Source organism: Cibotium barometz, chromosome 1 (assembly GCF_041138505.1).
Source record: "Cibotium barometz isolate CiBa-2024 chromosome 1, ASM4113850v1, whole genome shotgun sequence".
NCBI lineage: Eukaryota > Viridiplantae > Streptophyta > Polypodiopsida > Cyatheales > Cibotiaceae > Cibotium > Cibotium barometz.
Window position 1 is genome coordinate 9,914,136 of NC_141046.1, and position 26,512 is coordinate 9,940,647.

Sequence of the window (26,512 nt, forward strand, 5' to 3'; positions counted from 1 at the left end):
AAATCTGCGAGGTCGTAAGACTCCAGAACGGATTCCATCATCACCTTCCATATGCCGTAGTTGCTCCCGTCCAACTGACGGTCCACCGGGAACGTGGGGAGTGTCGGGATCTTCACATGTCTCTCGGCCATCTCAAACAGATCTGCCATAGCGGGGATGTACTCTGAAAAGGGTGGGTGGGTGGGAACAAAGAAGAACTGATACCTGCAAGTGGCTGTCCAGCAAATCAGCCCGCCTTCCTCTCGCTTCTCCTCTTCCCGATCAGCCCAAAACAGTCCACCAATCAGCCACAAAAATAGTCCCCCTCTTGCTCACACAAATCCCAAGACCTATCTAGAGCCTAGGGCTCTGATACCAGGTCAGAATATGCAGCGGAGATGATGACCAAATCTGGGAACACGAGCAAAAACGCAGGCAGAAAAACAGCACAAGAGAGAGAGAGATGTAGGCGTGTAACTCTGCTCTATATACACAATAAGATCCCGAGAAATGATACAAATGAGGTATGGGGGCTGGGGGCCTATATATACCTCCCTGGAGGGCAGTCGGCCAGCACTAAAGTGTCCACGACTGAAGAAAAAAGGTCCCACGACTGCATAAATGCAGTCGGCCAGCAAACTGGTGCCCACTACTGATGAAAACCAGTCGGCCAGCAGCAAGAGTGCCCACGACTGATAAACACCCAGTCGGCCAGCGCTGTACTGCTCTTGGCACCCTCTGGCAGCCCTCCCAAGCCTCAGAAAAAATGGAAAAAATAGGGGAAAAATACGGAGTGGGGAAAAATGGGAAAACACCTCATAAGGGCGGGCACACCCACAACAAAGGCCCTGGTGTATAAATCTAGACAGGAGATGACTTCTAACATCTCTTTGATCACATAAGAGGCATGTGAGTGACCAGCCATCAAATCAGTCCATATATGGCAAAAATCAGCATCCAAATGATACAAATCTTGCATGGCAGATAAGTCTCCATGAGAGGCCACTGAAACTGTAGCCACATAAGGCCTCCTGGATAATGCATCTGCCACCACATTTTTCTTTTCCGGAGTATGTACAATCTGAAAATGAAACATGGAAAGTGAGTTTGCCATTCTCATTTGCTTCTCTGAAAGCTTTGTTTGAGATAGAAAGTATCTTAAGCTTTGATGATCTGTCTTGACTACAAATTCAGCCCCAAGAAGATAATGTTTCCATATCTTTAAGGCATGAATTACAACCAAAAGCTCTTTCTCATAGATATCCATATGAAGCTCGGCATCATGACCACCTTGATTTAGGATAGCCCCTATACAATCGCCACAAGCATCACATTCCAGTATGAATGACCTTTGCAAGTCGGGAACAATCAATACGGGTCCACATATGATAGCATTCTTGAGTTGCAAGAAGACATCCTGCTCCTGTGGGGTCCATTTAAAAGTGGCTTTCTTCTTTCGTGAGATCATGTAGTAGAGGCGTGGCAATCATAGCAAAATGCCTTATGAAGTGCTTGTAATATGAGCATAACCCCAGAAAACTACGTACTTGATGTACATTTTGCAAGTCGGGCCAATTTTGAATGGTTTCAATCTTGGTAGGATCCATTCTTACACCATTCTTGGATACAATGTGACCCAAATAGTGTCTCTCTAAAAGAAAGAACTCACTTTTATTGGCATTAATGAAGAGTTTATGCTTCCGCAACTCTTCAAACACTGTGGCCAAATGAGTCCTATGCTCCTGCTCATTCTTGGAGAAAACCAAGATGTCATCAAAGAATACATCTGTGAATTTTCGATGGGGTCGGAATATCCTATCCATCATACGATTGGATGTGACTGGGGCATTGGTGAGACCAAAAGGCATCACCAAAAATTTATACAATCCAAAAGCTGTCCTGAATGCAGTTTTGTGGACATCCTGTGGTACCACTGGTGATAACCACTCTTCAAATCAATACGGCTGAAACAAGCCGAGCCATCAAGCTTATCCGGAATGTCATTAATACGCGGGATTGGAAATCTATTCTTGATGGTGTCACGTGCACAGATGCCCATGGACAAGTTCCTCAGCTAGTCCAGAAAAGGCAGCCAGTAAAAGATAAGAAGAACAAGAATTTAGGAACCTCAGGTGTAGCATCTGTGGTGGACTTGGAGCAGGATAATTGGGATCATGGAGGGGAGATGCAGTCGGCTGGTTCCAGAAGGCTGTCGGCTGACTCCAGTGGGAGAAGGGTCTGAAGCGCATTATCAAGGGCGACTAGACCAGTTCAAGGCGGCTGGACCAGATCAGAGGCGGCTGGTCCAGATCAGTATAACGCAAGGTTGTATGGCTTTTTCTCCGCGACTGCTGGCCGACCAGTAGTCGGCCAGTTCCCCATGGATTCCAAGGGCTATAAATAGGCCCCCTTGCTCATTGTTCTAGGCATTCACTCCCTCTAGGGGTTTGAGTCATTAGGGGTCATCTAGGTAGAACTATTTTGGTGTATTCCACCTTTTCTAGAAGGCAGCCTAGGGCTGCAGACAAGTACCTTTTTGTACCATATGAATATACTGAATTTCCAGCACACCTCTCTCTCTCTACTCTCTCTCTATATCTGCGTTTTGCATCAGATGGTTTCCAAGAGTGTTTAGGGCTGAAAGAAGACGCCCAGAGCTTCCGCGTATTACAGATGGTGAGCTTATTTAGAGCTCTATAATCCACACACATGCGGAATGACCCATCTTTTATTGCTTGGCAAGCCATGGCATCATACGCTTGAGCCCTGCACAGAGAGTACAAGACAAACAGGATTTCCTTTATGCATAGAGGCCGCACGCATGTTATTGATGCTGGCAAGGAAGGGGATTCTATCCCACTTGTATCTCACATCCAGATTAATAAAGCAATGAAAAAGAGTCTTTCTGCGTACTTGGTTTTTGTTCGTGATAGCATTGAACCAAGTCATGAAAATGTGGATGTTTTGACTCAGGATAGGCTGAATTTTCTTCATGCATACAAAGATTGTTTTGCAGATGCATTGCTAGGTGCATTACCTCCTCAAAGGCCCGAGGATCATCGCATAGATCTTGTGTGAGGTAGTTCTCCACCTAACAAACCCGCATATCGTGTGAGTGCCGCACAAGAAGAAGAGATCATGAAGCAAGTTAATGAGCTTTTGGAGAAAGGTTTGGTTCAGCCAAGTAGTATGGGGATCAATATGCTTGCCAGTGTGGGACCAGCCCCGCCTAATCCGTCAATGAAGCTCGAGATCTCATCAATGTAGAGGCCGAAAAGAGTGGGTGATAGAGGGCAGCCCTGTTTCACCCCAATAGTGCTGGAAATCTCCTATGATGTACCGCTTGGGGCTCTTACTCGTCCGGTAATGGACTCATAGAGAGCGATGATGCTCCAAACCATGTCAGATGGGACTCCGATCTCCTGTAGACGGTGTAGGAGGCGGGCTCGGGGTATAGTATCAAAAGCTTTGCGGAAATCCACAAAGCAGCACTAAATCCTCTGATGACATGCTTCTCTCTCCTCGATGATGGCACGGAGGGTGAAGCTGTGGTTAAGGGTAGAGTAGCTCCTCCGAAAGCCAGCCTGTCTTGAGGCTTTGCATCCTTGGTTCTCTGCAAATGAACTGAGCTCCGCCTCTAGCATTGATCCATAGAGTTTGGCCAATGTGTGGCCAATCATGATCGTCCTGTAATTATTAGAATCAAGTGGATCTCCGGCTTTGAGGATGGGGGTGATGGTGTTGGTGGACCAAGAGGGTGGAAATCCTTCACAAAGGGCTCTATTGAACATGTAGGCTAGTAGGGGCGCTAGGGTATCATCAACATGCGAGATGTACGTGGCAGTGAGTCCCTCATGATCCTGGGCTCGCCCATTGTGTTGTCTACGAATGGTCTTGGGACCATGCCCTTTGTGAAGAAGGTGGAGGTGGTGGGATGGGGATCTGGCGGTGGGGGTAGGGGTGGCTGATGGGGGATATGATAGAGGGAGCGTGCATAGGAGTGCCACGTGTCCGGGCAGGTGATAGGTGTGGGAGGGCGATGTTCTCAGAGTTTCCTCCAAGCCTCTTTGCAGTTCGGCCCTAAGAAAAGTCGGTATAACTCATCCTTTTTCTGAGCATAGAACTCTCGTTTCTTGCGTTGGGTGAGCTGTTGAGAACTCCGTTGCACTTGGTGCTTTGTGATTTGCCCAATCTGTACCTCATGCTTAAGACGGGAGTGTGTGGCCCGGGATTCGTCATCGCTAGGAAAGATCTCTGAAAGACCAAGAGTTGGGCTGAACTGTACACGGCTGTAGAAGCACCAATGATGACTGATCTCAAGCCTATGCACTCTTCCAATGGAATGTTGGAAGGCTGCATATCTAAGGCTGAGAGATGGGCAGCTTTGGGACTGTTTCTAGGCTGTGAATGAATGCTGAAAATGATTGTATGAATGCGTTTTACCTTCATCGGAAGGGCTGTAGCGAAACGATGAATGTATGAATGCTGAATACTGTGTATATGCTGAAAACGCAAGGCTGATTGCTGAATGATATGAATGAATGATGGGATGAGCAAGTGATGCTATTTATATGCTCTTCACTCATGAGCAGGTCGGCTGGCTGAAAGCTGGCCGACTGCTTCATGTCTTACATTAAATGAAGAATGGTGATAATAATATGGAAAAATACTAGATAATATAAATTATGGGGAAAAATACTAGATGATATTCTGAGTGTTCTGTAATGATCTAGATGGTCTACATGCATATGAGGTGAATGCTATGCAAAAATGCAAACATGTCCTGATGCAAATCCTAAGGCTTCTATGACTTCTATATGCATGAATGATTCTCTCCAAGTGGGTTAAGGGACTTTGACTGATTGACTGACTCTCTAAGGCTGAGGAATGACCTACGTAGTTCGTACCTGACATATCTTGGACTGAGGATTGGTCACGGCGTATGACAAATATCAAATCCTAAAGGGTTCTACTGCCATACAGTGTTGCACTGTTGATGAGCCATCTTGTCACCATGCACTATAGTGCAGAGTGCATGTGACACTTCTATTGATGTACAAATGTAGCATTGATGATGAGCCAGTGTGTCACCTAGAACCTCAGTGGATGGGTGCACGTGGCATTCCCTCCTGCTTATCTTGGCAACAGTTGCATGGCATCCAAGTAGTCCGCCGATATCTGAGGGTACTCCTGGAAAAACAACTCAAATGGCTCGTGACTGCCTTGGTCGTGTCTGAGACTGCGACCAGAACCATGCTTCTACTTGTGGATGATGAGAATCTACCTCGGGCTCTCTTACTTGTGCATCGTCGACCACTTCAGGTTGTTGCACCTTGTGCAAAGATGGTCCAACATAATGCTTCAACCATGAGACGTGGAAGACATCATGCATAGTCCAACTGGCTGGTAACTTCTACTTCATGGGGTCATGTGCATCCCACACTTGAATGCCCCTTGAATATATATTACAAGCAAGTGTAGGACTTGGAGTGGAAACTGGTCCATTGTGAGTCCTAGTCCGGGACGAGTCAACCAAGGTTCCACTCTAAGCATCCAATGTCAGGTGTACAAGTCCCGTAAATGGTCTTAGTCAGGTGTGCAAGTTCCACACATGAAGCAGTGCGAGTCCGTACTGTGAGTCACCCTCTAGAATGATGACAGGTGTTCCGGGTAATCGGCTTGTAGCCAGATGCCAGGCATCTGAGGAAAGTAGGTAGAGTATAGGGTTTTTACCCAATACTTGGGACATGTGGGGGGCAGCCCATGGGCCAAGGATTTGGCACGTTAAGCCCCATAAGCATGTGTGGCTAGCCCTTATAGGGCATAGGCCTTGTTGGCCAGCCTCTAGGAGGCAAGGGGTCAGTTGGCCAGCCCCAAAAGACCTTCTCAGCCAGTTAGCCAGCCATAGACAGGCCAGTCCGCAGACGGCCAGCCTCAAGGGAAGCCTGGACAGCATGGCCAGCACTAGTAGCAAGGGAAGCCAACATGTGAAAGGCGCCCATTATATATGGTGTGGTAAATTAATAATCTCTGACAATGTCTTTGTAGTTTTGTTGGGCTCCAATGATGGCAACACTATCCTTGTAAGAAGAAACGAGAAATGGCAGCCAAATGCTGCATCGTATGGAGTCTGGCCAATATTGGGTGAATGAGTATCATTCAGGATAGCATACACCAATGGAAGATACTATTCCGATTTTGACTGCTCGTTATGGCAAATATGATTTGAGAACATCAAAAGCCAGTTGATTATAAATTTCTATTTGTTGACCATCTGTTGTATGTGAATGAATTGCGTTGGACAACTGTAACTTAGTCCCAAAGTCACAAATGTAAGGTGAACTTGGGATCTCGGTTTGATGTCTTTGCCTGTGGCAAACCATAAACGGGATACCAAAGTCAGATAAAGAGGGGTTACATGCGGACGCTCTGAGAGTCTTCTTTCAGTCCTAAACACCACTTAGAACATGCTGATGCAAAAACGCAAACATAAGAGAGAGTAGAGAGAGAGAGAGATGGCTGGAAATTTAGTATTTCGTATGGTACAAAAAGCTGGAAATTCAGTATTTTATATGGTACAAAAAGGTACATCTAAATTTTGCAGCCATGGGCTGCCTTCCATGAAAAGGTAGAACACCTATTCTAGTCCTAGTCTAGACCCACACCCAAAGGGGGAGTGAATGAATCTAACTTTGAGCATTAGTGCCTTTATTAGGCCCTTGAAGTGATTAGAGGGCGGACCAGCCGACATGACACTTTAGCTTCACGACCTGAATTTTCCTTGCAGCTGACAGCAGCTTCTTGCACTTCTATGCAGATGATAGGTCTTCCTTGTCCTTCTCCTAGTCCAACACTTACCCAAATCTGCACTTCATGCTCCAAAATCCTTGGTTCTAATCTCTTTTTCTGGCTGCCCCTTTAGGACTAGCTTCAGGACATGTCCATGGGCAAAACCTTTGCACATGACAAGAGGTGAGTAACGTCTTCTACTGTGGCTGTCTGCTTGCAAGGAATGAGCATGCAAAACTTATTGCACCAGTCAACAATGGTCATACACTCTGTATTCTTGGTTCCCATAGTTGTTGGAAGAGGACCTGCAAAGTCCGTACTGATATCCTGAGAAGGTCCCTCAGGAACAGGTGAAGGCTGAAGCAACCCGCCTACTTCGAGTGTGGAATCTTCACTTTTTGGCAAATTTGACATGCTCGGACATACTCGTAGACGTCCCTTCTCATTTTTGGCTAGTAAAACAATCGCTCTAACTTCTTCAAGGTACTGTTGATCCTCAACAAGAAAAATTAGTGATTAGTACATTTCATTATGATTTACAGTTCTTGCCTTTGCTTCTTCTCTACCCATGAGCAATTTGATCGGTTCTCCCTCCACACATAGCATCTTGGCAAACCCTCTTAGGACCTCAAAGCTAACATGATTGCTAAGCCATAGCTCAAAGCTCTTGCTCCAATTTGACCTACAATGTATGGTTTTGATGTCACCATTCAGCGCATCAATTATGGAGTAAAATCGCGAATTCATGGTCATCGCTTTGAATTGGCCCGACTGCTCTTAGCTGTAGTTACTCTATAGTAAGAATAACAATCTCATGAAGTTTGAGCTTATTTTGTCCATAGGAGCAGCCGGAAGGAGCAGTTCAAAAACGCAGCTTTAATTGATGAAAATCGATGTCTCTACTTTGAATCAATCTCATTGCTCTTAGAGTCTTCAATACCATGATATAAGCTCTCGGCAAATCAAATCTTAAAGCAAAATGATCAGAGATGGAGGAGATTCAAGCAAATCATCATTTTCACTCTCTTTGTCATTAAACATGTAATTAGTACTAATTCAATTCATCAATTGGTGTCATCAAGGTTTTAATCATACCATTGGGGCCTTACTATAGCTTGCCAAAGCTTCATCTTGAGAAAGCCCTTTGATTTGTTCATACAACGGTGCTCTTCAAATCAGGGTATTTTCTGCACAGTTAAGAGAAAATTGCTTTCACTAATACCTTGATTAGTGCTAATGATTTGATGTTTTTTGGGCATTTTATGATTGGATCTACATATTTGGATGTTGTTAAACCTCTGTAAAGCATCAAATCAGATGATTTGAGTGGTCAATTTGTTAATCCAAAATAGGGTATAAATTTGTATTAACATTGTTTGGAACAATGGGATTTTTGAGTGTTTGAGGGATGTAGTAACATTTTGAAACTTGGTTGTTGAACCTAAAAGAGGGTCTATTGGGTAAATCCTACCATCGATAGCCCAAATTCATGTTTGGTGGTACAATAGTACATTACATTGATGAGGAAGTAAAATCTTTATAGAATTTTATGTTTGAAAGAAAATTAAGTGTGTATCTCATCAATCATGCTCATAAATCAATTATACAAGGGAAAGACACTAGCCATTGATAAGGCTAAGACCCCCTTTAGCAGATTTAACGCATTATCATTTGAAAGGGATATGCATCATCATGTAACACATTGAGGACATAATCCATCTTTGCCTACATGGATTTCATTACACAATGAAATCAAGGATGAAGAAGACTAAGGGCTACATCTACATCAAGATCTACATCGACATGAAGAAGATCAAGAGTAACATCGATATCAAGAAGATCTTCATCAGCATTTTGGTCATAGAGGGGGGATTCTCTCTTTATTTCTAAATTTAGTTTATGTGTTGAGTCAAGGGTTCTCTACCCGGGTTGTCCCCCAAAATTTGAATCTTTTGTACTTTTCAGAATTGTTGCATCGCCTCTATAAAAGGCATAGGTGGCTTCCTAGATCCCCACTTGTGGTCACCCCTCTATCCTAAGTGAAATGTAATCATAACTAGTTGTCTAGCATCTGTCATCATAACTGGCATCGTAAACCACCATGAGTAAGACCTACGAAACTTGGATGGTCATCATAAACAACGTTGTAAACAATAACTAGAGCTAGCATTGACATCATAGTAGCCATGGATATTTTGTTGAGAGTCGAAATAATACACCAAAATATCATGTGACATTGGAGATATGGGCATATGGTTCATTAGGTCTATAGCAAACTTGGTGTGAACACTCTAGGTGTGAACTATCTCTTAATTAGAGTCAAAAGATAGGGTTTGGTGCCTATAAAACGGTATTGTACTTGGTGGTTTATTCATATCATTCATAATACAATCATCTTGTATTTGCCCAATTTGCTCTTTATTGTGTGTTCAAGCTTCCTCTTCTCTCTCTTCTTCACACTCAATCATGGAGAGATTTCATCCCACCATAGCTCCATGATTGAATACCTATGGTTTGCCAACATAGCAAACTGATTTAACAACAAATAATGGCGGGTCCAGTGGCTAGGGAGCAAGGATCATAGAAGACTCAAGCTTTTGATACTACAGGTATGGCTACTTGCACGTCACATTGGACGGGTTAACCAGATTAGCAGTGGAAGGTGTGGTAGAGGATCACTCGAACAAATCAACTTCTTGGTGGTGAGAGGGTACAATATGGATCTATCTTTAGTGTATGTATGACAGAGTGCTTGGCAGGCTTATGATTCAAAGAGTGGAGTGTGTAAAATGGGACGTGTAAATTCTTTAACTTTAAATTGATGCCATTATTGCTTCAGCGTAGAGGTTGCATTTTACTTCTTTGTCATTGACATGCTTCAGAAAGCTTATATTGACCCACTTTATCGGAGATAACCTTTTTCCTTTCTGAGCTGTAGCCTTGAGACTGAAAGCAAAGCTTGTCTCGTTGCTGTGATGTGCTAAAGGTTCCTGGAATTAACGTGCCTTGGAGCGATTTTCCTTACATGATATTGGCAACTACATTCGCAGTGGGATTTCACGAACTTGGCCATGCAATTGCTGCTGCAAGGTTGAGAATGCCTTTTTTCTTAAATTATATGTATTAGAAAATAATAAGAGGAGGCGTTAACATCTATTGCGAGCTCATTCAAGGGTTTGTTTAGATTTGTCTTCACCCTCTTTTGTTTTGTGGCTCTTACAAACATTTTTGCAGGTTTTATGTTCCTTCATCACAGCGAGGGGGTTCCTATTGAGCATGTGGCTGTATTTCTGGCTTGCCTTGTCCCAGGAGCTTTAATTGCTCTTAATGAAGAGAGTTTGCAGCTTCTACCTCCTGTTCGAGCACTCCGAATATATTGTGCAGGAATTTGGCACAATATTCTGGTATGATATGTATATCGTCTCCAATATTTTAGGCCATCTTTGCACTTGAGAAGTAGTGTGTTATTTTGCATCAGCAAAAGCTACGCCTCAGTCTATTTCTGCACTAAAATCTTGATTTGCTGGATGGCCAGTGTTGTGCCGGGTGCTACCTGCTGCTGATGCTGTTTCCGGTGATTTTATATCCATTTTATATTCAAAGACAAAACCCTGTGGTAAGAAAGTGTGGAGAATCAATTCGAATTTACTTTAAGAGCATGCTCAGGACATGCTAAGGACCCATACACATAAGGCCACAAGACACAGATGGTGGGTGTGGCTTGGACGGGGATAATCTTTTGTGCAAGAGCTGTGAGCCATGCAGACCCCCCCCCCCCCCGGCGTGCACCTTGGGTTGCACTCATGCGTGTAAAGCGCCTAATATTGACGGTGAACTGACAATTGATAGCTGTATATACAGAGTGTTCATACCACACAGTAATATTCTCTAACTTCCTCATGTAGTTTCATTTTCTCATCATATCAGGTATTGGGCATTGATTCAAATTTGCCTTTGGCCGGACATTTGAGCCCCGGGGACTCAGTTCTGGAGGTGCAAGGGCGACAACTGCAAAGCCCTGAAGATTGGGTTGAGTTTCTTCAGAGTCTCCGTGTACAGGAGCTATCACACTTGAGTGATACGAGTGGAGCCAGCATGCTTAAAGAGGACTCATCATTGAAATCATCTCATCATATTGCAACTCAAGGGTTCTGCGTCTATCAGGAGAACTTCACAAAGCATCAGAATAGTTTGCGTGGTTCAGCTTGCTCAAAGGATGCACTGCTGTTTTATGAGCTTCCTTGCACTGTGACAATATCTGCTAGCGAGAATTCATCACAAGCTATCTTGTGCTTAAAAGCAACTGATGTGGTTAAATGTCCCACATGTAGTCGATTACAAGAATCAGAATTCTCTCCTCATCCTTGCAGGTGCTCAGAGGTAAGCTACCATTCTTACACTTCATGGTTTTTTGGAGGGAAATGTTTATCATCTAAAATTATGCACTAGCAGCAGTTATATTGTTATTTTTCAATTTCCTTAGTGTGCTGTTATTCCGTCCTCAATATTGAAGATAACAGAAGAATTCAAGAGACGAGAACACAAGCTTTGATCACCCATAAGATGGGAGTTCAAGGAATGATAACAAGCTTTACGTTTTACACTCTTTATAGTAGTTTAGAGGTGGTGATAACCTTTTGACTAGCAAGAGCCAGAAAGCCTTATCCAAATGGCCAGAAAGCCTTATCCAAATGGCCATGAGCTTTAACTTATAATGATGAGTCCACGTGGCCCTTCATCCAAATGACATCATGGCTTACATGAGTGGCTACAACCATGACTAAGGTTGATTAGAAGATATATCCAACAAATATCTAGCAAAGGAGGATGCATAAGATCTCCCTCTCTCTCTCTCTCTCTCTCTCTCTCTCTCTCTCTAGCCGAGGTGGGTATCGTCATTAGCTGATCACAACATATCAAACTCTACACAGGATCATCTGTTGATCACATGTACTGTCAGATGTTTTCATTTTACTTTTTCTTTCAGTTTTCCGCATTCCACAAGCGTGCCCGACGCCCTCGGCCCCCTGGACGTCGGCCACGATCCCCTCATCAGCTCCAGATCTAGGACATGCTCCATCACCATTGAGCTACCTTTGCACGTGACGTAGCTGAGGGACACCTCTCTGCCATACTCATTACCATCTAATGGGGGTTGATGCTCCTCTCATATTTCATGTTCTTGGTATTCCATGATGAGATTTCCATGGACAGTTTTGTATCGCTCCAGTGAGATAGTTTTGTTCTATTTCTATTTTATTTTCCGTTCCATGATGAGATATGCCATAGACATTTTGTATCACTCTAGTGAGAGAGTTTTGTTCTGTTTCTATTTTATTTTCCGTTCCATGATGAGATTTCCATGGACAGTTTTGTATCACTCCAGTGAGAGAATTTTGTTGTGTTTCTATTTTATTTTCCGTTCCATGATGAGATATGCCATGGACATTTTGTATCACTTTGGTCTCGTAGGCCCATTGGGTCTTTAGTAGACGTTTAATATATATATATATATCTCTCTCTCTCTCTAACGTTTCAGCTCTTATTACTTTCTTTGATTTTCATTTTTAGTACCAATGATGATGTATTTCATGGACATGATGTAACCTTTTGGTCTCATAGGTCATTCTGGTTGGAGCTAGACAGATCTGCATTGCATTCTTGTATACCTTGCGCATATAGGTTGCATACTGAGCCTCTAGCAGTAGTGCTCCATCCATCACACCCCCCCACTAGCTCAGTACACTCAGGTCCTTTTTGATCACGAGCTTGACCTTGTTTACTCCAACCACATCTACCGCCAACTCCAAGATGTGGAACCTACTGTCCCCCTATCCACCCTCACATCACAGCTCACCACCATACTCCACACATCCGCCGCCACTTCTTTCATCTGCACACAGCGGTCTACCGCCAAGCCACCTTGCGGTTCCATGCCCCAGAACTGTTGGTATGATGATGAATGTCGGGCCACATGCTCCCGTCTTAATCATGAGGTACGGATTGGGCAAATCACGAAGCGCCAAGTGCAACGGATTTCTCAACGGCTCACCCAACACAAGAAACTAGAGTTCTATGCTTGGAAACAGGATGAGTTATACCGACTTTTCTTAGGGCCAAACTGCAAAGAGGCCTGGAGGAAACTCTGAGAACATCGCCCTCCCACACACATCACTTGCCCGGACACTGAAAGAGTGCACAGAGTGGAAGCAAAGGAGCACTAGAGTGTGCTGAATAGAGAGTGCAAGAGAGAGAGAAATATGGAGCAAACTATGCTGAATATACTGAAGCAAAACAGTCCCAAGCAAGAGACACTAGAAGTCTCATTAGTGAGGGAGCAAATATGTACAAGACAAAATGAAAAGTGAGAGGCCAGCACCTCCTATTTATAGGTGAGGTATGTTGGCCGACTGGGGATGCTAATGCTGGCCGAGTGGAGCATGTATGCTAGCTGACTGGTAAAATACCAAAAAGGCTGAGAAAAATCCCAGAAAAATAGGAGAAAAAGGGGTGGCCAGCCCACAATCAAGGGCCATACAATAGGGACCAAATGGGCACCAAAAGTGAGCAGAAACTGGGGATGAATGTGCTAACACCCCCTCTCAGCACCAGATGTTGAACAAACTCCGAGAAGCCGAAGATGAGGAGCCAAGGAAGCCTGAGAAACCGGCTTGGTGAACAAATCTGTAGCATTCTCCGCTAAAGGACAATACTCCAAACACAAATCTCTAGCAAGAACCCGTTCACGAACATAGTGATACTGTATCTCAATGTGTTTCGTACGAGCATGAAACACATGGTTCTTGACGATTGCGATGCAACTCTGATTGTCACACCAAAGAAGAGTAGATCCGGTAGGAGGACAGCCGAGCTCCTCCAATTATCTCCGCAACCATATCGCCTCACATGCAGCATAACACACCGCACGGTACTCCACCTCAGTAGAGGAAGCGCCACAGTAGGTTGCTTTTTATTGCTCCAAGAAATGGCTCCAGACCCGAGTGTAAAAACACAACCAGTGGTCGAACGCCAAGTATCTGGATCTCCAGCCCTGTCTGAATCAAACCATCCAACAAGAGTGCATCCTTGGCCATAGAAGATGCCAAAGTCCAGAGTGCCACGTAAGTACCAAAGAACTCTGAGAGCACACCGCCAATGCTGCTGACATGGTTTGGATGAGAAAGAACTCAATAAACTAACTGCGAAGCATATGTCCAATCGGGACACCAAATAGCCGACGAGAACCCGATACTGTCCCTGATCAATCCTTGGAGAAGCATCAAGAAGAGAGCTTCTCACCAATATCCATAGGAGAAGATACTGGTCTACACCCAGTCATCTGAAATCTGTCAAGAATCTCCTGTGTGTACTTCTGCTGAAAGAAGAAAATGCCCTTCGAGGTCTGCCAAATCTCGAAGCTGAGAAAATCATGCAGAAGGCCAAGATCCGTCATCTCAAACTCTGTCTCCAAAGCATCCATGACATAATGGATCCTAACAGAAGAAGAACATGTAAAGATGAGGTCATCAACATAGACCACAATGATAACAATCAACCCCCTCTCAAGGAGGATATAGAGGTTCGAATCTGCATGAGAACAGCGCAGGCCGAGCTTCTGAAAGAACTCATCAATCCGCTGGTACCAAGCCCACGGAGCCTGCTTCAGACCATATAAAGCCTTCTTCAACCGGTACACATGATCTTGTTTGCCTGGAACAACAAATGCCAGCGGGCTGATCAACATAAACCTCCTATGTAAGCTCTCCATTCAGGAAAGCCGACTTGACGTCCATCTAGAAAACAGGCCATCTATGATGACCTGCAAGAGCAAGAACAGTGCGAATAGTAGTCATCCAGGCCGTCAGAGCGAAGGTCTCATCGAAGTCGACTCCAGGGCGCTGAGCATAACCCTTGGCAACCAACCTCGCTTTGTGCTTGTCCAAACTGCTATCAGCTCAGAACTTCGATTTGAAGATTCAACGCACACCAATCACCTTACGCTGCAGTGGCCGAGGCACCAAAATCCAAGTGCCATTCCATTCGATAGCATCCAGCTCTGCTTGCATAGCATGACGCCAAGGCTCATGTGAAAGAGCCTCGTCCACAGAAGTGGGATCAGAAGGACCATTAATGATAGAGGACATAAGAGCATAATTAACAAACATGTTGCCCTCATGAATTTGTTTTCCTGTAACTCTGGAAGAACGCCGGAGAGAACTAGGCGGAGGAGTAGAAGGAAGCTCACGTAACCCAGAATCACGAACTGTCTGATAATACCATCCAGGCATAGATCTGCTCGAACTCGCTAGAGGAGGAGTAGAGTCATCATCATCTGACTGAGAATCCACAGCTGGAGGCAGAATAGAAGCAGTGGGAGGAGGCGTAGGAGAAGGAGGCGGAGACGGAGGTGGAGGAAGAAGAAGCTCACCACCCCCCTCTGAAGATGTAGGAGTCTCGTCGAACATCACATCACGGCTCACAACAACTTTGCCAGCTTGAGGATCATAAAGACGATATGCCTTGGACACAGTGCTGTATCCGAGAAAACTCATGCGCTGAGACTTCGAGTCCAACTTGGAGCGATGCTCCTTAGGCACATGAACATACGCCGCACACCCAAATATCCAGAAATGAACAACGGAGGGCTTCTCACCATAGAAAGCCTCATATGGAGTTTTATCTGGAAGAGCAGCAGGAGGAGACCTGTTCTGAATGTAGACAGCAGTGGAAGCTGCCTCAGCCCAAAAACGTCGAGGTAATGAAGAATGCTCAAGCATAGCACGGGCCATCTCCATAATGGTCCTATTCTTCCTCTCGGCAACTCCATTCTGTGATGGAGTATATGATGTAGTAAGCTGTCTCCGAATGCCATGGGTCTTGTAATATTGCCAAAACTCCTGGGATGTAAACTCATCCCCTCCGTCGGTCCTGAGAGCCTTGACTGAGTGACCGGTCTCTTTTTCCACCTCAGCTCTCAAATCACAGAAGTGCTGAAAAGCCTCATCCTTGGTCTTCAGAAAGAAAACCCAAGTATATCTAGAAAAATCATCCACCATCACGAGCATGTACAAGGCCTTACTCAAAGACACGGTACTGATAGGACCACATAAGTCTGCAGGAATGAGAGCAAGTGATGTCGAAGATCTGTGTGTCGCTTCCTTCGGAAAGGCGGCTCGGTGTTGCTTTCCCTGTAAACAAGAGGAACAAGCAGAAGACAGAGCCTTGATGGTTGGTAATCCCTCAACCAACCCATCCTTCGAAGCTCGCTACAGAAGCTGATAGCTCAAATGGCCAAACCGAGCATGCCAAAGAGCAGAAGAAGCACCAGAAGAAAGCACAGCGGTCAACTTGTAGAGACCATTATCTTGGAATCCCTGAGCCAAGATGCTACCAGTCGCCTTATCACAAATGGTAATCTCATAACAAGAAAAGATCACCTCCGCACCTTGAGCTGCAAGAGCACTCACTGACAAAAGGTTAAAAGTCAAATCTGGAATATACAGAACGTCAGAGAAGTACCTCTTGTCCTCATAAGAGCGGAAGATGGGGATAGTGCCATGTCCATGCACTGGCATGGAAGAAGAATCACCTAGAGTGATCTCGCCTGACCTGGCAGTGAAGTCCTCGAACCAATCTCGATGGGGTGTCATATGAGCAGTAGCACCGCTATCCACAATCCAAGACTGTGACTGAGAAGTCACAAGAGCGAGTATACGCCGAGTACCTGCTAAGAGAAGGATGCCATCATCCTTCTTGGGTTGAGACACCGCCGTAGAGGAAGAGTTCTTTACTGCTTCATCACGCTTCTTCTTGTGACATTGGGGTGACTTATGACCCTTCTTGCCACAATAATGACATTCAATGTCCTTATTCTTTGAAGATTTGTTGTTGTCTTTACCTTGTCAGAATCCTTGGAGTTCTTGTGAGAACCCCCTTTCCCTTTCTTTTGTTGATTCTTCCCTTTGTCTCGCGTTGCCAAAGCTCCATCAGGGCCACCAGAGGTGCCAGTCCACTCCTCGAAGTGAGACTCAATTTGCATAACGGAGGGGAGAACTTCCTCCCAAGTAACTAGAACAGGACGAGGAGAAGAAACAAGAGATTGAAAGTATGCATCAAACCTCTAGGGAAGCTTGGAGAGAAGCCGAATAGCCGTGTCCTCTATAGAGATGTCCTTGCCACAAACAGCAAGCTCGTCTCGGAGATCTTTCATCTTCAAGATGAAAGCAGATAAAGATGGAAAGGCAGAAACAGATAAGTTCATAAGGTGCTTTTCCAATGCCAAAATCCGACCTGGAGACTTAATCTCGTAGAGATCTACAAAAGCCTTCCAAACTTCATGTGCATGATTCGCTGTATGCACATGAGAGAACAAAATCATGACAGTTCAGCATCAGAAAGGAGAAAAAGCGTCGATCATTCGACTACCAAAGATCAATCTGTGCCTGAGTCGCACCACCGGAAGCAAGGGTGGGAGGGGTAGCATTGGCCGGTGTAACAAGCCAATCCCAAAGATCCACGCCACGCGCAAGGCCAATTTCACCTTCGCCTTCCATAGGGTGTAGTTGGAACCATCCAACTTTGAAGACTCAGAGAACATATGAAGAGAAGTCGGTGTAGCCATCACAAAAGCTTGGGCTCAATCTCAAGAAATATGCACAAACTCAGAAGAAGAAGTGTCCTCCACAGGTACCATAAAACCGGTCTATGGACACATAAAGCGGTAATTCATTCACAAATAACCTGGACTTACTCAGACACACAATCACAGAATCCTCGCTCCCTCGCTCAACAACACATTGGCCCCGAAGTCCGGCGCCCCTTGCGGTATTTCTTTATTGTTAAAAGGTTGGAAATTACAAAGCACAAGTGCAACAAAGCACTCTACTTGCATCAGCTGAGTTTTACAAATTCTGGGAGAAATTTGCCAGCATAACTGCACTAAAACTGTTCCATAACATCTCAGAATGAGTCCCAACTGACAGGTTCACTTCCATAGGCATCAGACTACCCAATGGAGTCCAAAACATCACAATTCAGCTTGCTGTAATTTTCTGCACAGACCTGTTTTCAGCTCTGTTTTCAGCCCAAAATAACCCTTGTACTGTCCTGGAGGACTTTAGCAAAGTCCTACTGCATTTTGGCATCAACCGGGCAACATAACAGCCCAAAAACAGCACTTAAACAGTGCTGAAACAGCATTGTATTGAAGAGGTTATTACCCTCTTCCGTCCTTGCTTTGGTGTAGGAACTAACTACACCGGTTCCTGTTCAAGGAGGCAACTAGCCTTTGCATAAAAGCATGAAATTCACACAACTGTACCTGATTTTATCTGATGAGAGCATTTCCATAGTCTGCAAGAGAGAGAAAGAGAGAGAGAGGCTGTGGGGAGCAAGCTCAACCCTCAATTCATGAGTTGTAGGGCAAGGGAGTGCACCACAAATGCTGGTTTTCCTGCAACAAAACCACACGATGGCCGCAAATGAGTCTCCTTTTTCCAAATTCCCACGCTTCCCTCTTCTCTATGAGGAAAATGCACCAAAATTTGACACTTGGCACATTTTTAAGCCTTTTCCACATGCAATCTTCCAGGCTAAAAATCTCCTGACTGATTCACATTCTCACAACAGTCCTTTGTCAGCTTTTGGTCCCCTTGACATTTCGCACAAACTGACACGAACACTTTTCAATTTCGACACTGCCAAAAATAGCAGTTCCCTAGATTTTAGGGATGATGTCATCTGCATTCCTTCTGGTCTCCTGACCATCTTTGACCACTATGGTCACTTCAGAATTTGCTTAGAATTCAAGATACATTCACATTTCGGTGGCGGCCACTTACTAATGTAAACTGGCCTATACCCTCATTCAGTGGCCATGTCCTGGACACTGTCATTCATCTTTCAGTGCAGTTCTCAGGCTTAGCCAACCACTGGTCCAAAGTCCCACTGGCTGACCCATTCTGACATTGCAATGGCCCAAGCCCTTCCAAGAGATCCCGGGGGAAAACAACAGCAACCAAAGAGAAAGAAAAGAAAAATATATATTAATAAAGAAATGTAAATAAAGAAAACAACTGCAAAAAGTTTCACCTCCTGGTGACATACCCCCCTCTTGAAAGAAGCAAGCGACCTCGATTGCAAGTCCACATGCAAACGGATGACACAGGACGATCACAAGATTCCCCAGGTGATTAGTGTCATCGCATGTATCTCCTGCCAACGGATGACACGGGGCGATGATAGGAATTCCCCACTACCATTTGTGCCATCGCAGGTTCAAGCCTTTCAAATACATGTTTCCGGATGCAACACAGGGCGATAGCATATATCTTGTACTGTTAGTGTCACAACATGTAAATCATTCATTTGAAGCGTAACAGATACAACTTCAAAGCACTGAAAGTTCATTCATTGATTAAGTCATTGACAACAAACGTCAAAACTGTACATTGCCAAACATATAATACAAATGTACAGGTCATTGAGAATTCAGGTTCAAAAAGCAGAAATAACTGGGACAGACTCTCCTTTCAGCTTCACATCCAGAACATGAGTCTTGTCCCTATGTACAATTGTGATTTTCCTGTTGAAAGCATCCAACACTGCATGTTTCCTATGACACCATGGAATTTCCAATAGGACATCACATCCTTCCAAGGGCATGATAAGAAACTCCTCTGTGTCGACATAACTCTGTATATGCATGTGAAGTTTGCCAAGTATGGGAGTGACAAGAACTGAATGCCCAGGGCATGCCAAATCAACCTGTCCAACTGGTCCCATCTCTTCAGCACGAATTCCTAACTTGGCTGCCAATGCTGGTGAAATAAAGTTGGCTCGAGCACCAGGGTCAAAGAAAATCAGCACTGTAGCATCTCTGATTTTACCCCATGCTCTGCACAATTCTGTCGCATCATCACATGGCTGGTCACCAACCATGTCAGGTATCAATCCTGCACTCGGCATTGTCTTCTTCTTGGGTGGCCCTTGTTTATCCTCCGCATCTTTTGGTGGCTGTTGTGGACATTTTGCAGCCATATGCCCTTTCTGTTCACAGATGAAACATTTCCCAGCTTGCATCAATGCCTTTCTCTCTTCAAATGACTTGCCATACAGTGGCCTCTTCTGTCCTTTGTCTTGAGGTTCCTTCTTCACTGTGCTCTTAAAGCCACGTGAACCTCCCTGTAGCAATGCATTAGCCATGTTTGCATTCTCAATGAGCTGAGTCATATTAGAAACATTGGTCTTAATGCAATAATCCCTGATTTCTTTGGGCAAACCACAGCAATACTTCTCTATTTGCTCTGACAATGGCACTGTCCTGTAGGAAGTTACTGGCAAGAGTGCATCCCAAAACTTCTTATTATACTCTTCCAAATTTACACAGTTGGCTGCATCAAATTTGTGCCATGCTGTCATAACATCCACTTCAAAAGTATTTGTAAGCCAGGCAAAAGAGAACTGCTGCTTAAATTGAACCCATGTAGCAGGTGCTTGTCCTTGCATCAACAGTGAGGTCCACCACTGAAATGCATTACCTTTCAAGAAAGTAGCGGCCTTCCGCACCTTAGAAGACTCTGTAAAGTTACCCCCAGTGTATGCTGCATCAAACTGCTGAATGAAAGTTAGCGCTTCCAATTTGTCCTGCATCCCACTGAAAGTCTCAAACTTTACTGCTTGACCTCCTTCTTTGTAATCCTTTTGCACCTTTTCTGTATCAGTCCTTACTGCTCTTTGTCCACTAGGTTGAGAAAATTCAGCCACACTGACAGGTGCTGCGGGCCCCAAAATTGGACTAATATAAGTTTGAAATCCGGGCTGCACACCTATATTGGCATAAAGAGGGTTCACAGCTTCCATAGGCATCATTCCTGGTGACCCTCTTGACATCAGTCCTGGCAAAACTGTAGGCGGCCTAGCCATGGCCTGGAAAACAGACCCACCACCAAAATAGCCAGGCTGGGAAGCAACGAATGGAGGAATGGTCGGCATGACCCTTTGCACATTACTGCCCTGGCCATTAAATGCCTGTACCTGTGCCTGGGTAACATGTTGCACTGGATCAGCTAGTATGACAGGTGCCTGCTCAACATGCTCTACCCTCATTTGCAACTGTTCTTGTGCCCTCTCTACTGCATGCTGGGATGCTTCAGCCTGGGAATCCCCTGTACGTGACTGCAAAAATTTCTTCATTCTGGGATTCTTAACTAGCTGCTGAAAAGTTCCAAGCATGCTAAGAAGCTGTGCCTGAAACAAATCCTCCTGTTCCTGTTCTTCCTCTAACAAGGCTGGTTGTACTACTGGCTCCGTCCGAGCAGAGGCTGACACCTGGGCACCTGTCACCTCTATACGCTGTCTGCGAGTAGAAGAGGAACTCTCTTCGGCAGGGAGCTTGCCTTTCCCTTTGTCTGTCATACTGTCAACTGAAAGTTTAAGGGAACCTGTATCCAAAGAAAGAGACCATACTCTTTCTCACCTGTAATCAGTTGTACCTCACTATGTGTGTCTCCTGTTCACCCAATCCAATCCGTGTCCGGGCTCTTGCAGAAAAGAGGACCCTGTCCCGGCAACGGAACCATAAAACCGGTCTATGGACACATAAAGCGGTAATTCATTCACAAATAACCTGGACTTACTCAGACACACAATCACAGAATCCTCGCTCCCTCGCTCAACAACACATTGGCCCCGAAGTCCGGCGCCCCTTGCGGTATTTCTTTATTGTTAAAAGGTTGGAAATTACAAAGCACAAGTGCAACAAAGCACTCTACTTGCATCAGCTGAGTTTTACAAATTCTGGGAGAAATTTGCCAGCATAACTGCACTAAAACTGTTCCATAACATCTCAGAATGAGTCCCAACTGACAGGTTCACTTCCATAGGCATCAGACTACCCAATGGAGTCCAAAACATCACAATTCAGCTTGCTGTAATTTTCTGCACAGACCTGTTTTCAGCTCTGTTTTCAGCCCAAAATAACCCTTGTACTGTCCTGGAGGACTTTAGCAAAGTCCTACTACATTTTGGCATCAACCGGGCAACATAACAGCCCAAAAACAGCACTTAAACAGTGCTGAAACAGCATTGTATTGAAGAGGTTATTACCCTCTTCCGTCCCTGCTTTGGTGTAGGAACTAACTACACCGGTTCCTGTTCAAGGAGGCAACTAGCCTTTGCATAAAAGCATGAAATTCACACAACTGTACCTGATTTTATCTGATGAGAGCATTTCCATAGTCTGCAAGAGAGAGAAAGAGAGAGAGAGGCTGTGGGGAGCAAGCTCAACCCTCAATTCATGAGTTGTAGGGCAAGGGAGTGCACCACAAATGCTGGTTTTCCTGCAACAAAACCACACGATGGCTGCAAATGAGTCTCCTTTTTCCAAATTCCCACGCTTCCCTCTTCTCTATGAGGAAAATGCACCAAAATTTGACACTTGGCACATTTTTAAGCCTTTTCCACATGCAATCTTCCAGGCTAAAAATCTCCTGACTGATTCACATTCTCACAATAGTCCTTTGTCAGCTTTTGGTCCCCTTGACATTCCGCACAAACTGACACGAACACTTTTCAATTCCGACACTGCCAAAAATAGCAGTTCCCTAGATTTTAGGGATGATGTCATCTGCATTCCTTCTGGTCTCCTGACCATCTTTGACCACTAAGGTCACTTCAGAATTTGCTTAGAATTCAAGATACATTCACATTTCGGTGGCGGCCACTGACTAATGTAAACTGGCCTATACCCTCATTCAGTGGCCATGTCCTGGACACTGTCATTCATCTTTCAGTGCAGTTCTCAGGCTTAGCCAACCACTGGTCCAAAGTCCCACTGGCTGACCCATTCTGACATTGCAATAGCCCAAGCCCTTCCAAGAGATCCCGGGGGAAAACAACAGCAACCAAAGAGAAAGAAAAGAAAAATATATATTAATAAAGAAATGTAAATAAAGAAAACAACTGCAAAAAGTTTCACCTCCTGGTGACATACCAAGAGTGCAACCAAAGCCCGGAACACCACAGACCCCCTCTGCAAAGGGGAAAGACCACTGGACAGGAAAATGCAGCACAAAGAAGGCTGCTGTCCTGAAAAAACAAGCCGCCTACGTCCAAACTCCACGTGGAAAGGAAAACGCTGATCAAAGAATACCTGATGGCTGTGTCGGTGAAGCCAATCTGTAGGAGATGTGACCAGCAGGTGCTGTCCAGAAAACGCAGCAGCAAAGGGGCTGCAAATCTGAGAAAAATGCAGAGGAGAGGGTGCTGAAAACAGGGTTGAATCTGGGGCAGCAAAGAGGTTGCTAAACCGGGAGCGATGATACCATGAAAGAGTGCACAGAGCGGAAGCAAAGGAGCACTAGAGTGTGTTGAATAGAGAGTGCAAGAGAGAGAGAGATATGGAGCAAACTATGCTGAATATACTGAAGCAAAACAGTACCAAGCAAGAGACACTAGGAGTCTCATAAGTGAGGGAGCAAATCTGTACAAGACTGAATGAAAAGTGAGAGGCTAGCATCTCCTATTTATAGGTGAGGTATGTTGGCCGACTGGGGATGCTAATGCTGGCCGGCTAAGGCTGGGAAAAATCCCAGAAAAATAGGACTAAAAGGGGTGGCCAGCCCACAATCAAGGGCCATACAAAAGGGACCAAATGGGCACCAAAAGTGAGCAGAAACTGGGGATGAATGTGCTAAAAGACACATGGCACTCCTATGCACGCTCCCTCTATCATATCCCCCATCAGCCACCCCTACCCCCACCATCAGATCCCCGTCCCACCACCTCCACCTTCTGCACAAAGGGCATGGTCCTCAAGGCATTCGTAGACTACACAATGGGTGAGCCTAGGATCATGAGGGACTCACTGCCGAGTACATCTCGCATGCCGATGATACCCTAGCGCCCCTATTAGCCTACATGTTCACTTGATCCTAATAATTATAGGACGATCATGATTGGCCACTTATTGGCCACACTTAATGGATCAATGCTTCAGCTCAGTTCATTTGCAGAGAGCCAGGGATGCAAAGCCTCACGACAGGCTGGCTTTTGGACTCAGCGAAGACAGTGCGAGATCTATGACTTTGAGGATCCCTTGAGACTAGAGCCGCTAGCTACAGGAGATACAAGGACCACTCGGATCTCCGCTGACGGAGGAGCTGACAGCACTGGATATGGGCAACATTTGCTGGAGCTTGGGGCCCGACACCATCTCGTTATTTATAACGAGATGACTCAGTGGCCAGATTCAGGTGGGTTGACTTGCTTTCCAGTGGGGGGTGGTAGCAGTACAGTGGACTATGTGATGGGATCCCGGGAGGTAGCATGAAACCGATCCCGTCAAGTGGGAATAGACTCCGTTGGATACCCACACGCGTAATAGCACAACTTAAATATCACAATTTGAATGGACAACTTAATAACAACTGAAAATTGAAATGAAATGAAATGTTGATCAATGGACACCAACACTGGGGCCGGAACGGGCCGACCCCCCCTCAATATGTGATATATTATTGGGAGTATTTAAAAGATACAATGCTCCATGGGTTCAATGAACCAGATGATGTCCATGTACAACTGAGATGAATACAGTTACCAAACAAGAGACTCGAAGTAGACGTTCGAAGGAGAGCAATCCACTTGAGTAGTTTAGTCTCTACGGTCCTGTGCCTTCACTGGAATCCACAGAGAGCGCCCCACTGGTGTTCCAGGACCACGCACAAACAGGCGCTCGCGTACTAACGCCCGGCTCTCCCGATCTCGGCACCCATGGACCGTGGTTCTCCAGAAGCTTGGACTACCCGGCACCAAACGGGTGTTAGCAGCAGAGAGTAACCCTTATCAGATTTACATCAAAGTCCTTTACTTAAATCTCAATCCACTTACCTGTAGCTCGCTAGTGGAAGACAAATACCCGAGGCGTCTAAGCGCAACTGCTAGAGATGGACACCAGGGCGCAGCAGCCTAGAGGGAAGAGTACGCAGCCGCCTGGAGATCTGAGCGCAGCCGCTTGCAGAGTGGAGAGGTCTGGGCGCAGCCGCTTGTGGAGAGAGACGCAGCCGCCTGTGGAGAGGAGCACAGCCGCCTGCTAGGGGGAGAAAAAGCCTGGCCGCAGCCACCTGTGGAGTGGCACAGTCGCCTGTGTAGAGAGCACAGCCGCCTGTGGTGGCGAGGAGGCGCAGCCGTGTGTAGCCGCCTGTGTAAAGAGCGCAGCAGCCTGAGGAGGGGAGGCGCAGTCGCCTGCAGAGGGAAGCGCAGCCGCCTGCAGAGTGGAGGGGGCAACCGCTTGTGGAGGAGGGCGCAGCCGCCTGTAGAGGGAAGTGCAGCAACTTGAGGGCAAGCGGAGAAGAGATGATCGCCTGCACACTCCTATCCAAGCTGGTGAGGTGGTCACCATATGTAGGTGTTGGAGAGGGCACACATCCAACAGCTGGCTGGCCCCCCCCCTAGCTTGCATGGAGGCGGCCAGTTCCAAGGTGGGGGGTGGGTAGGTGCATGGGTAGGTGGCCATGCACCCACCTCCACACATAAGGGGTTCCCTTAACCCTCCATGACTCAAACGTGGGTGCCCACTCTACCAAGGACACCAAGTAAAATTTGGGGAGGGTGTCCACTCATTAATGAGTGTGAACCTGCAACCTTATAAAAACAAAGGTTAAAAAGAATGTTATAAAATAAACAAGTGCAATACACTTACCACCTGTTCACACGCAACAAAACTCGTCAGAAGACAGAGCAAACTTCACGACTCACTGGAAGGCGTCCCCGCTCAGTAAGTGGCACGTCAAACAGGCGAACACAAAAATACAAGTCATGCGAAAACAGTTCCAAACATGCAAAACATGAATGCATGTGCAAACAGTATCATGGACATATCTCCCGTTCATGGAACAAGTACTAAACATCTGTCGGGCACAATGATGGCACGACAGAAAACATAAATCCCGGTCTTCCTATGGAGTGACAGTCCCATAGGTAAGACACAGATCCAGGCACGAGCCTCCCTATGGAGTGACAGTCCCATAGGCAAGACATGGCACAAATACTAGCTCTTCCATGGCGTGACAATCCTATGGATAGAACACAGTCCAGGTCATACACGGGTGGCACTAGTTTGGCTCCCGTCCATACGACACCATCCTGCTAACACACGGGTGGCACCAGTCTGGCTCCCGTCCATGTTATGCAAAATACTGGTCCCTTCACATGAGACACCGGCCTGGCCTCAAGTGAACGAGACACAAATCTGGAGATGGACCAAATGGTCGGCCAATTGGTGACATCCCCCCGGGCTTCTAAAGAGTTGTCCTCAACTGAAAACCCTCAAGATATGCGTGCAACAACTATGGGTAGTCAACAAAATAATCCTCATTTACCCCCTTTGCATCCAATGGGCAAATAATTCTTGAACTTCACAAGGTATCTCCTGGAAAGCTTTCCTGCAGGTAGCTTTCGCTCCTTGTGAAAGACAATCTGTTATGGCTGGAGGATCTCCTCAAGCTCATCAATCTCTGGCGGATCTTCTGTGACAGGCTCGTCAGGATCTGCTGGCTCGACATATTTCTGGAAAAGACTCACATGAAATGCATTGTGAATCTTCCAATGACTAGGTAAAGCAAGCCTGTATGACACTTCATTGATCTTTTGAATCACCTTGAAGGGTCCATAATAGCGAGGAGAAAGCTTAGGATATGATCCTTCTCGTCCTGGCCTCTTCCGAAGCCTAGCTTTCTCAAATTTC

General features: G+C 45.6%; 1 protein-coding gene across 1 annotated transcript in view; it reads left to right on the top strand.

Annotated features, from left to right (window-relative positions):
- LOC147641583 (membrane-bound transcription factor site-2 protease homolog) overlaps positions 1-26,512 on the top strand; it is a 51,114-nt gene that overhangs the window by 9,140 nt on the left and 15,462 nt on the right. Inside the window, exons 5-8 of the mRNA XM_086790799.1 lie at positions 9,755-9,858; positions 10,025-10,172; positions 10,304-10,384; positions 10,696-11,148. Coding sequence (XP_086646925.1) covers positions 9,755-9,858; positions 10,025-10,172; positions 10,304-10,384; positions 10,696-11,148 — 786 coding nt within the window. The remainder of the gene's footprint in view (positions 1-9,754; positions 9,859-10,024; positions 10,173-10,303; positions 10,385-10,695; positions 11,149-26,512) is intronic.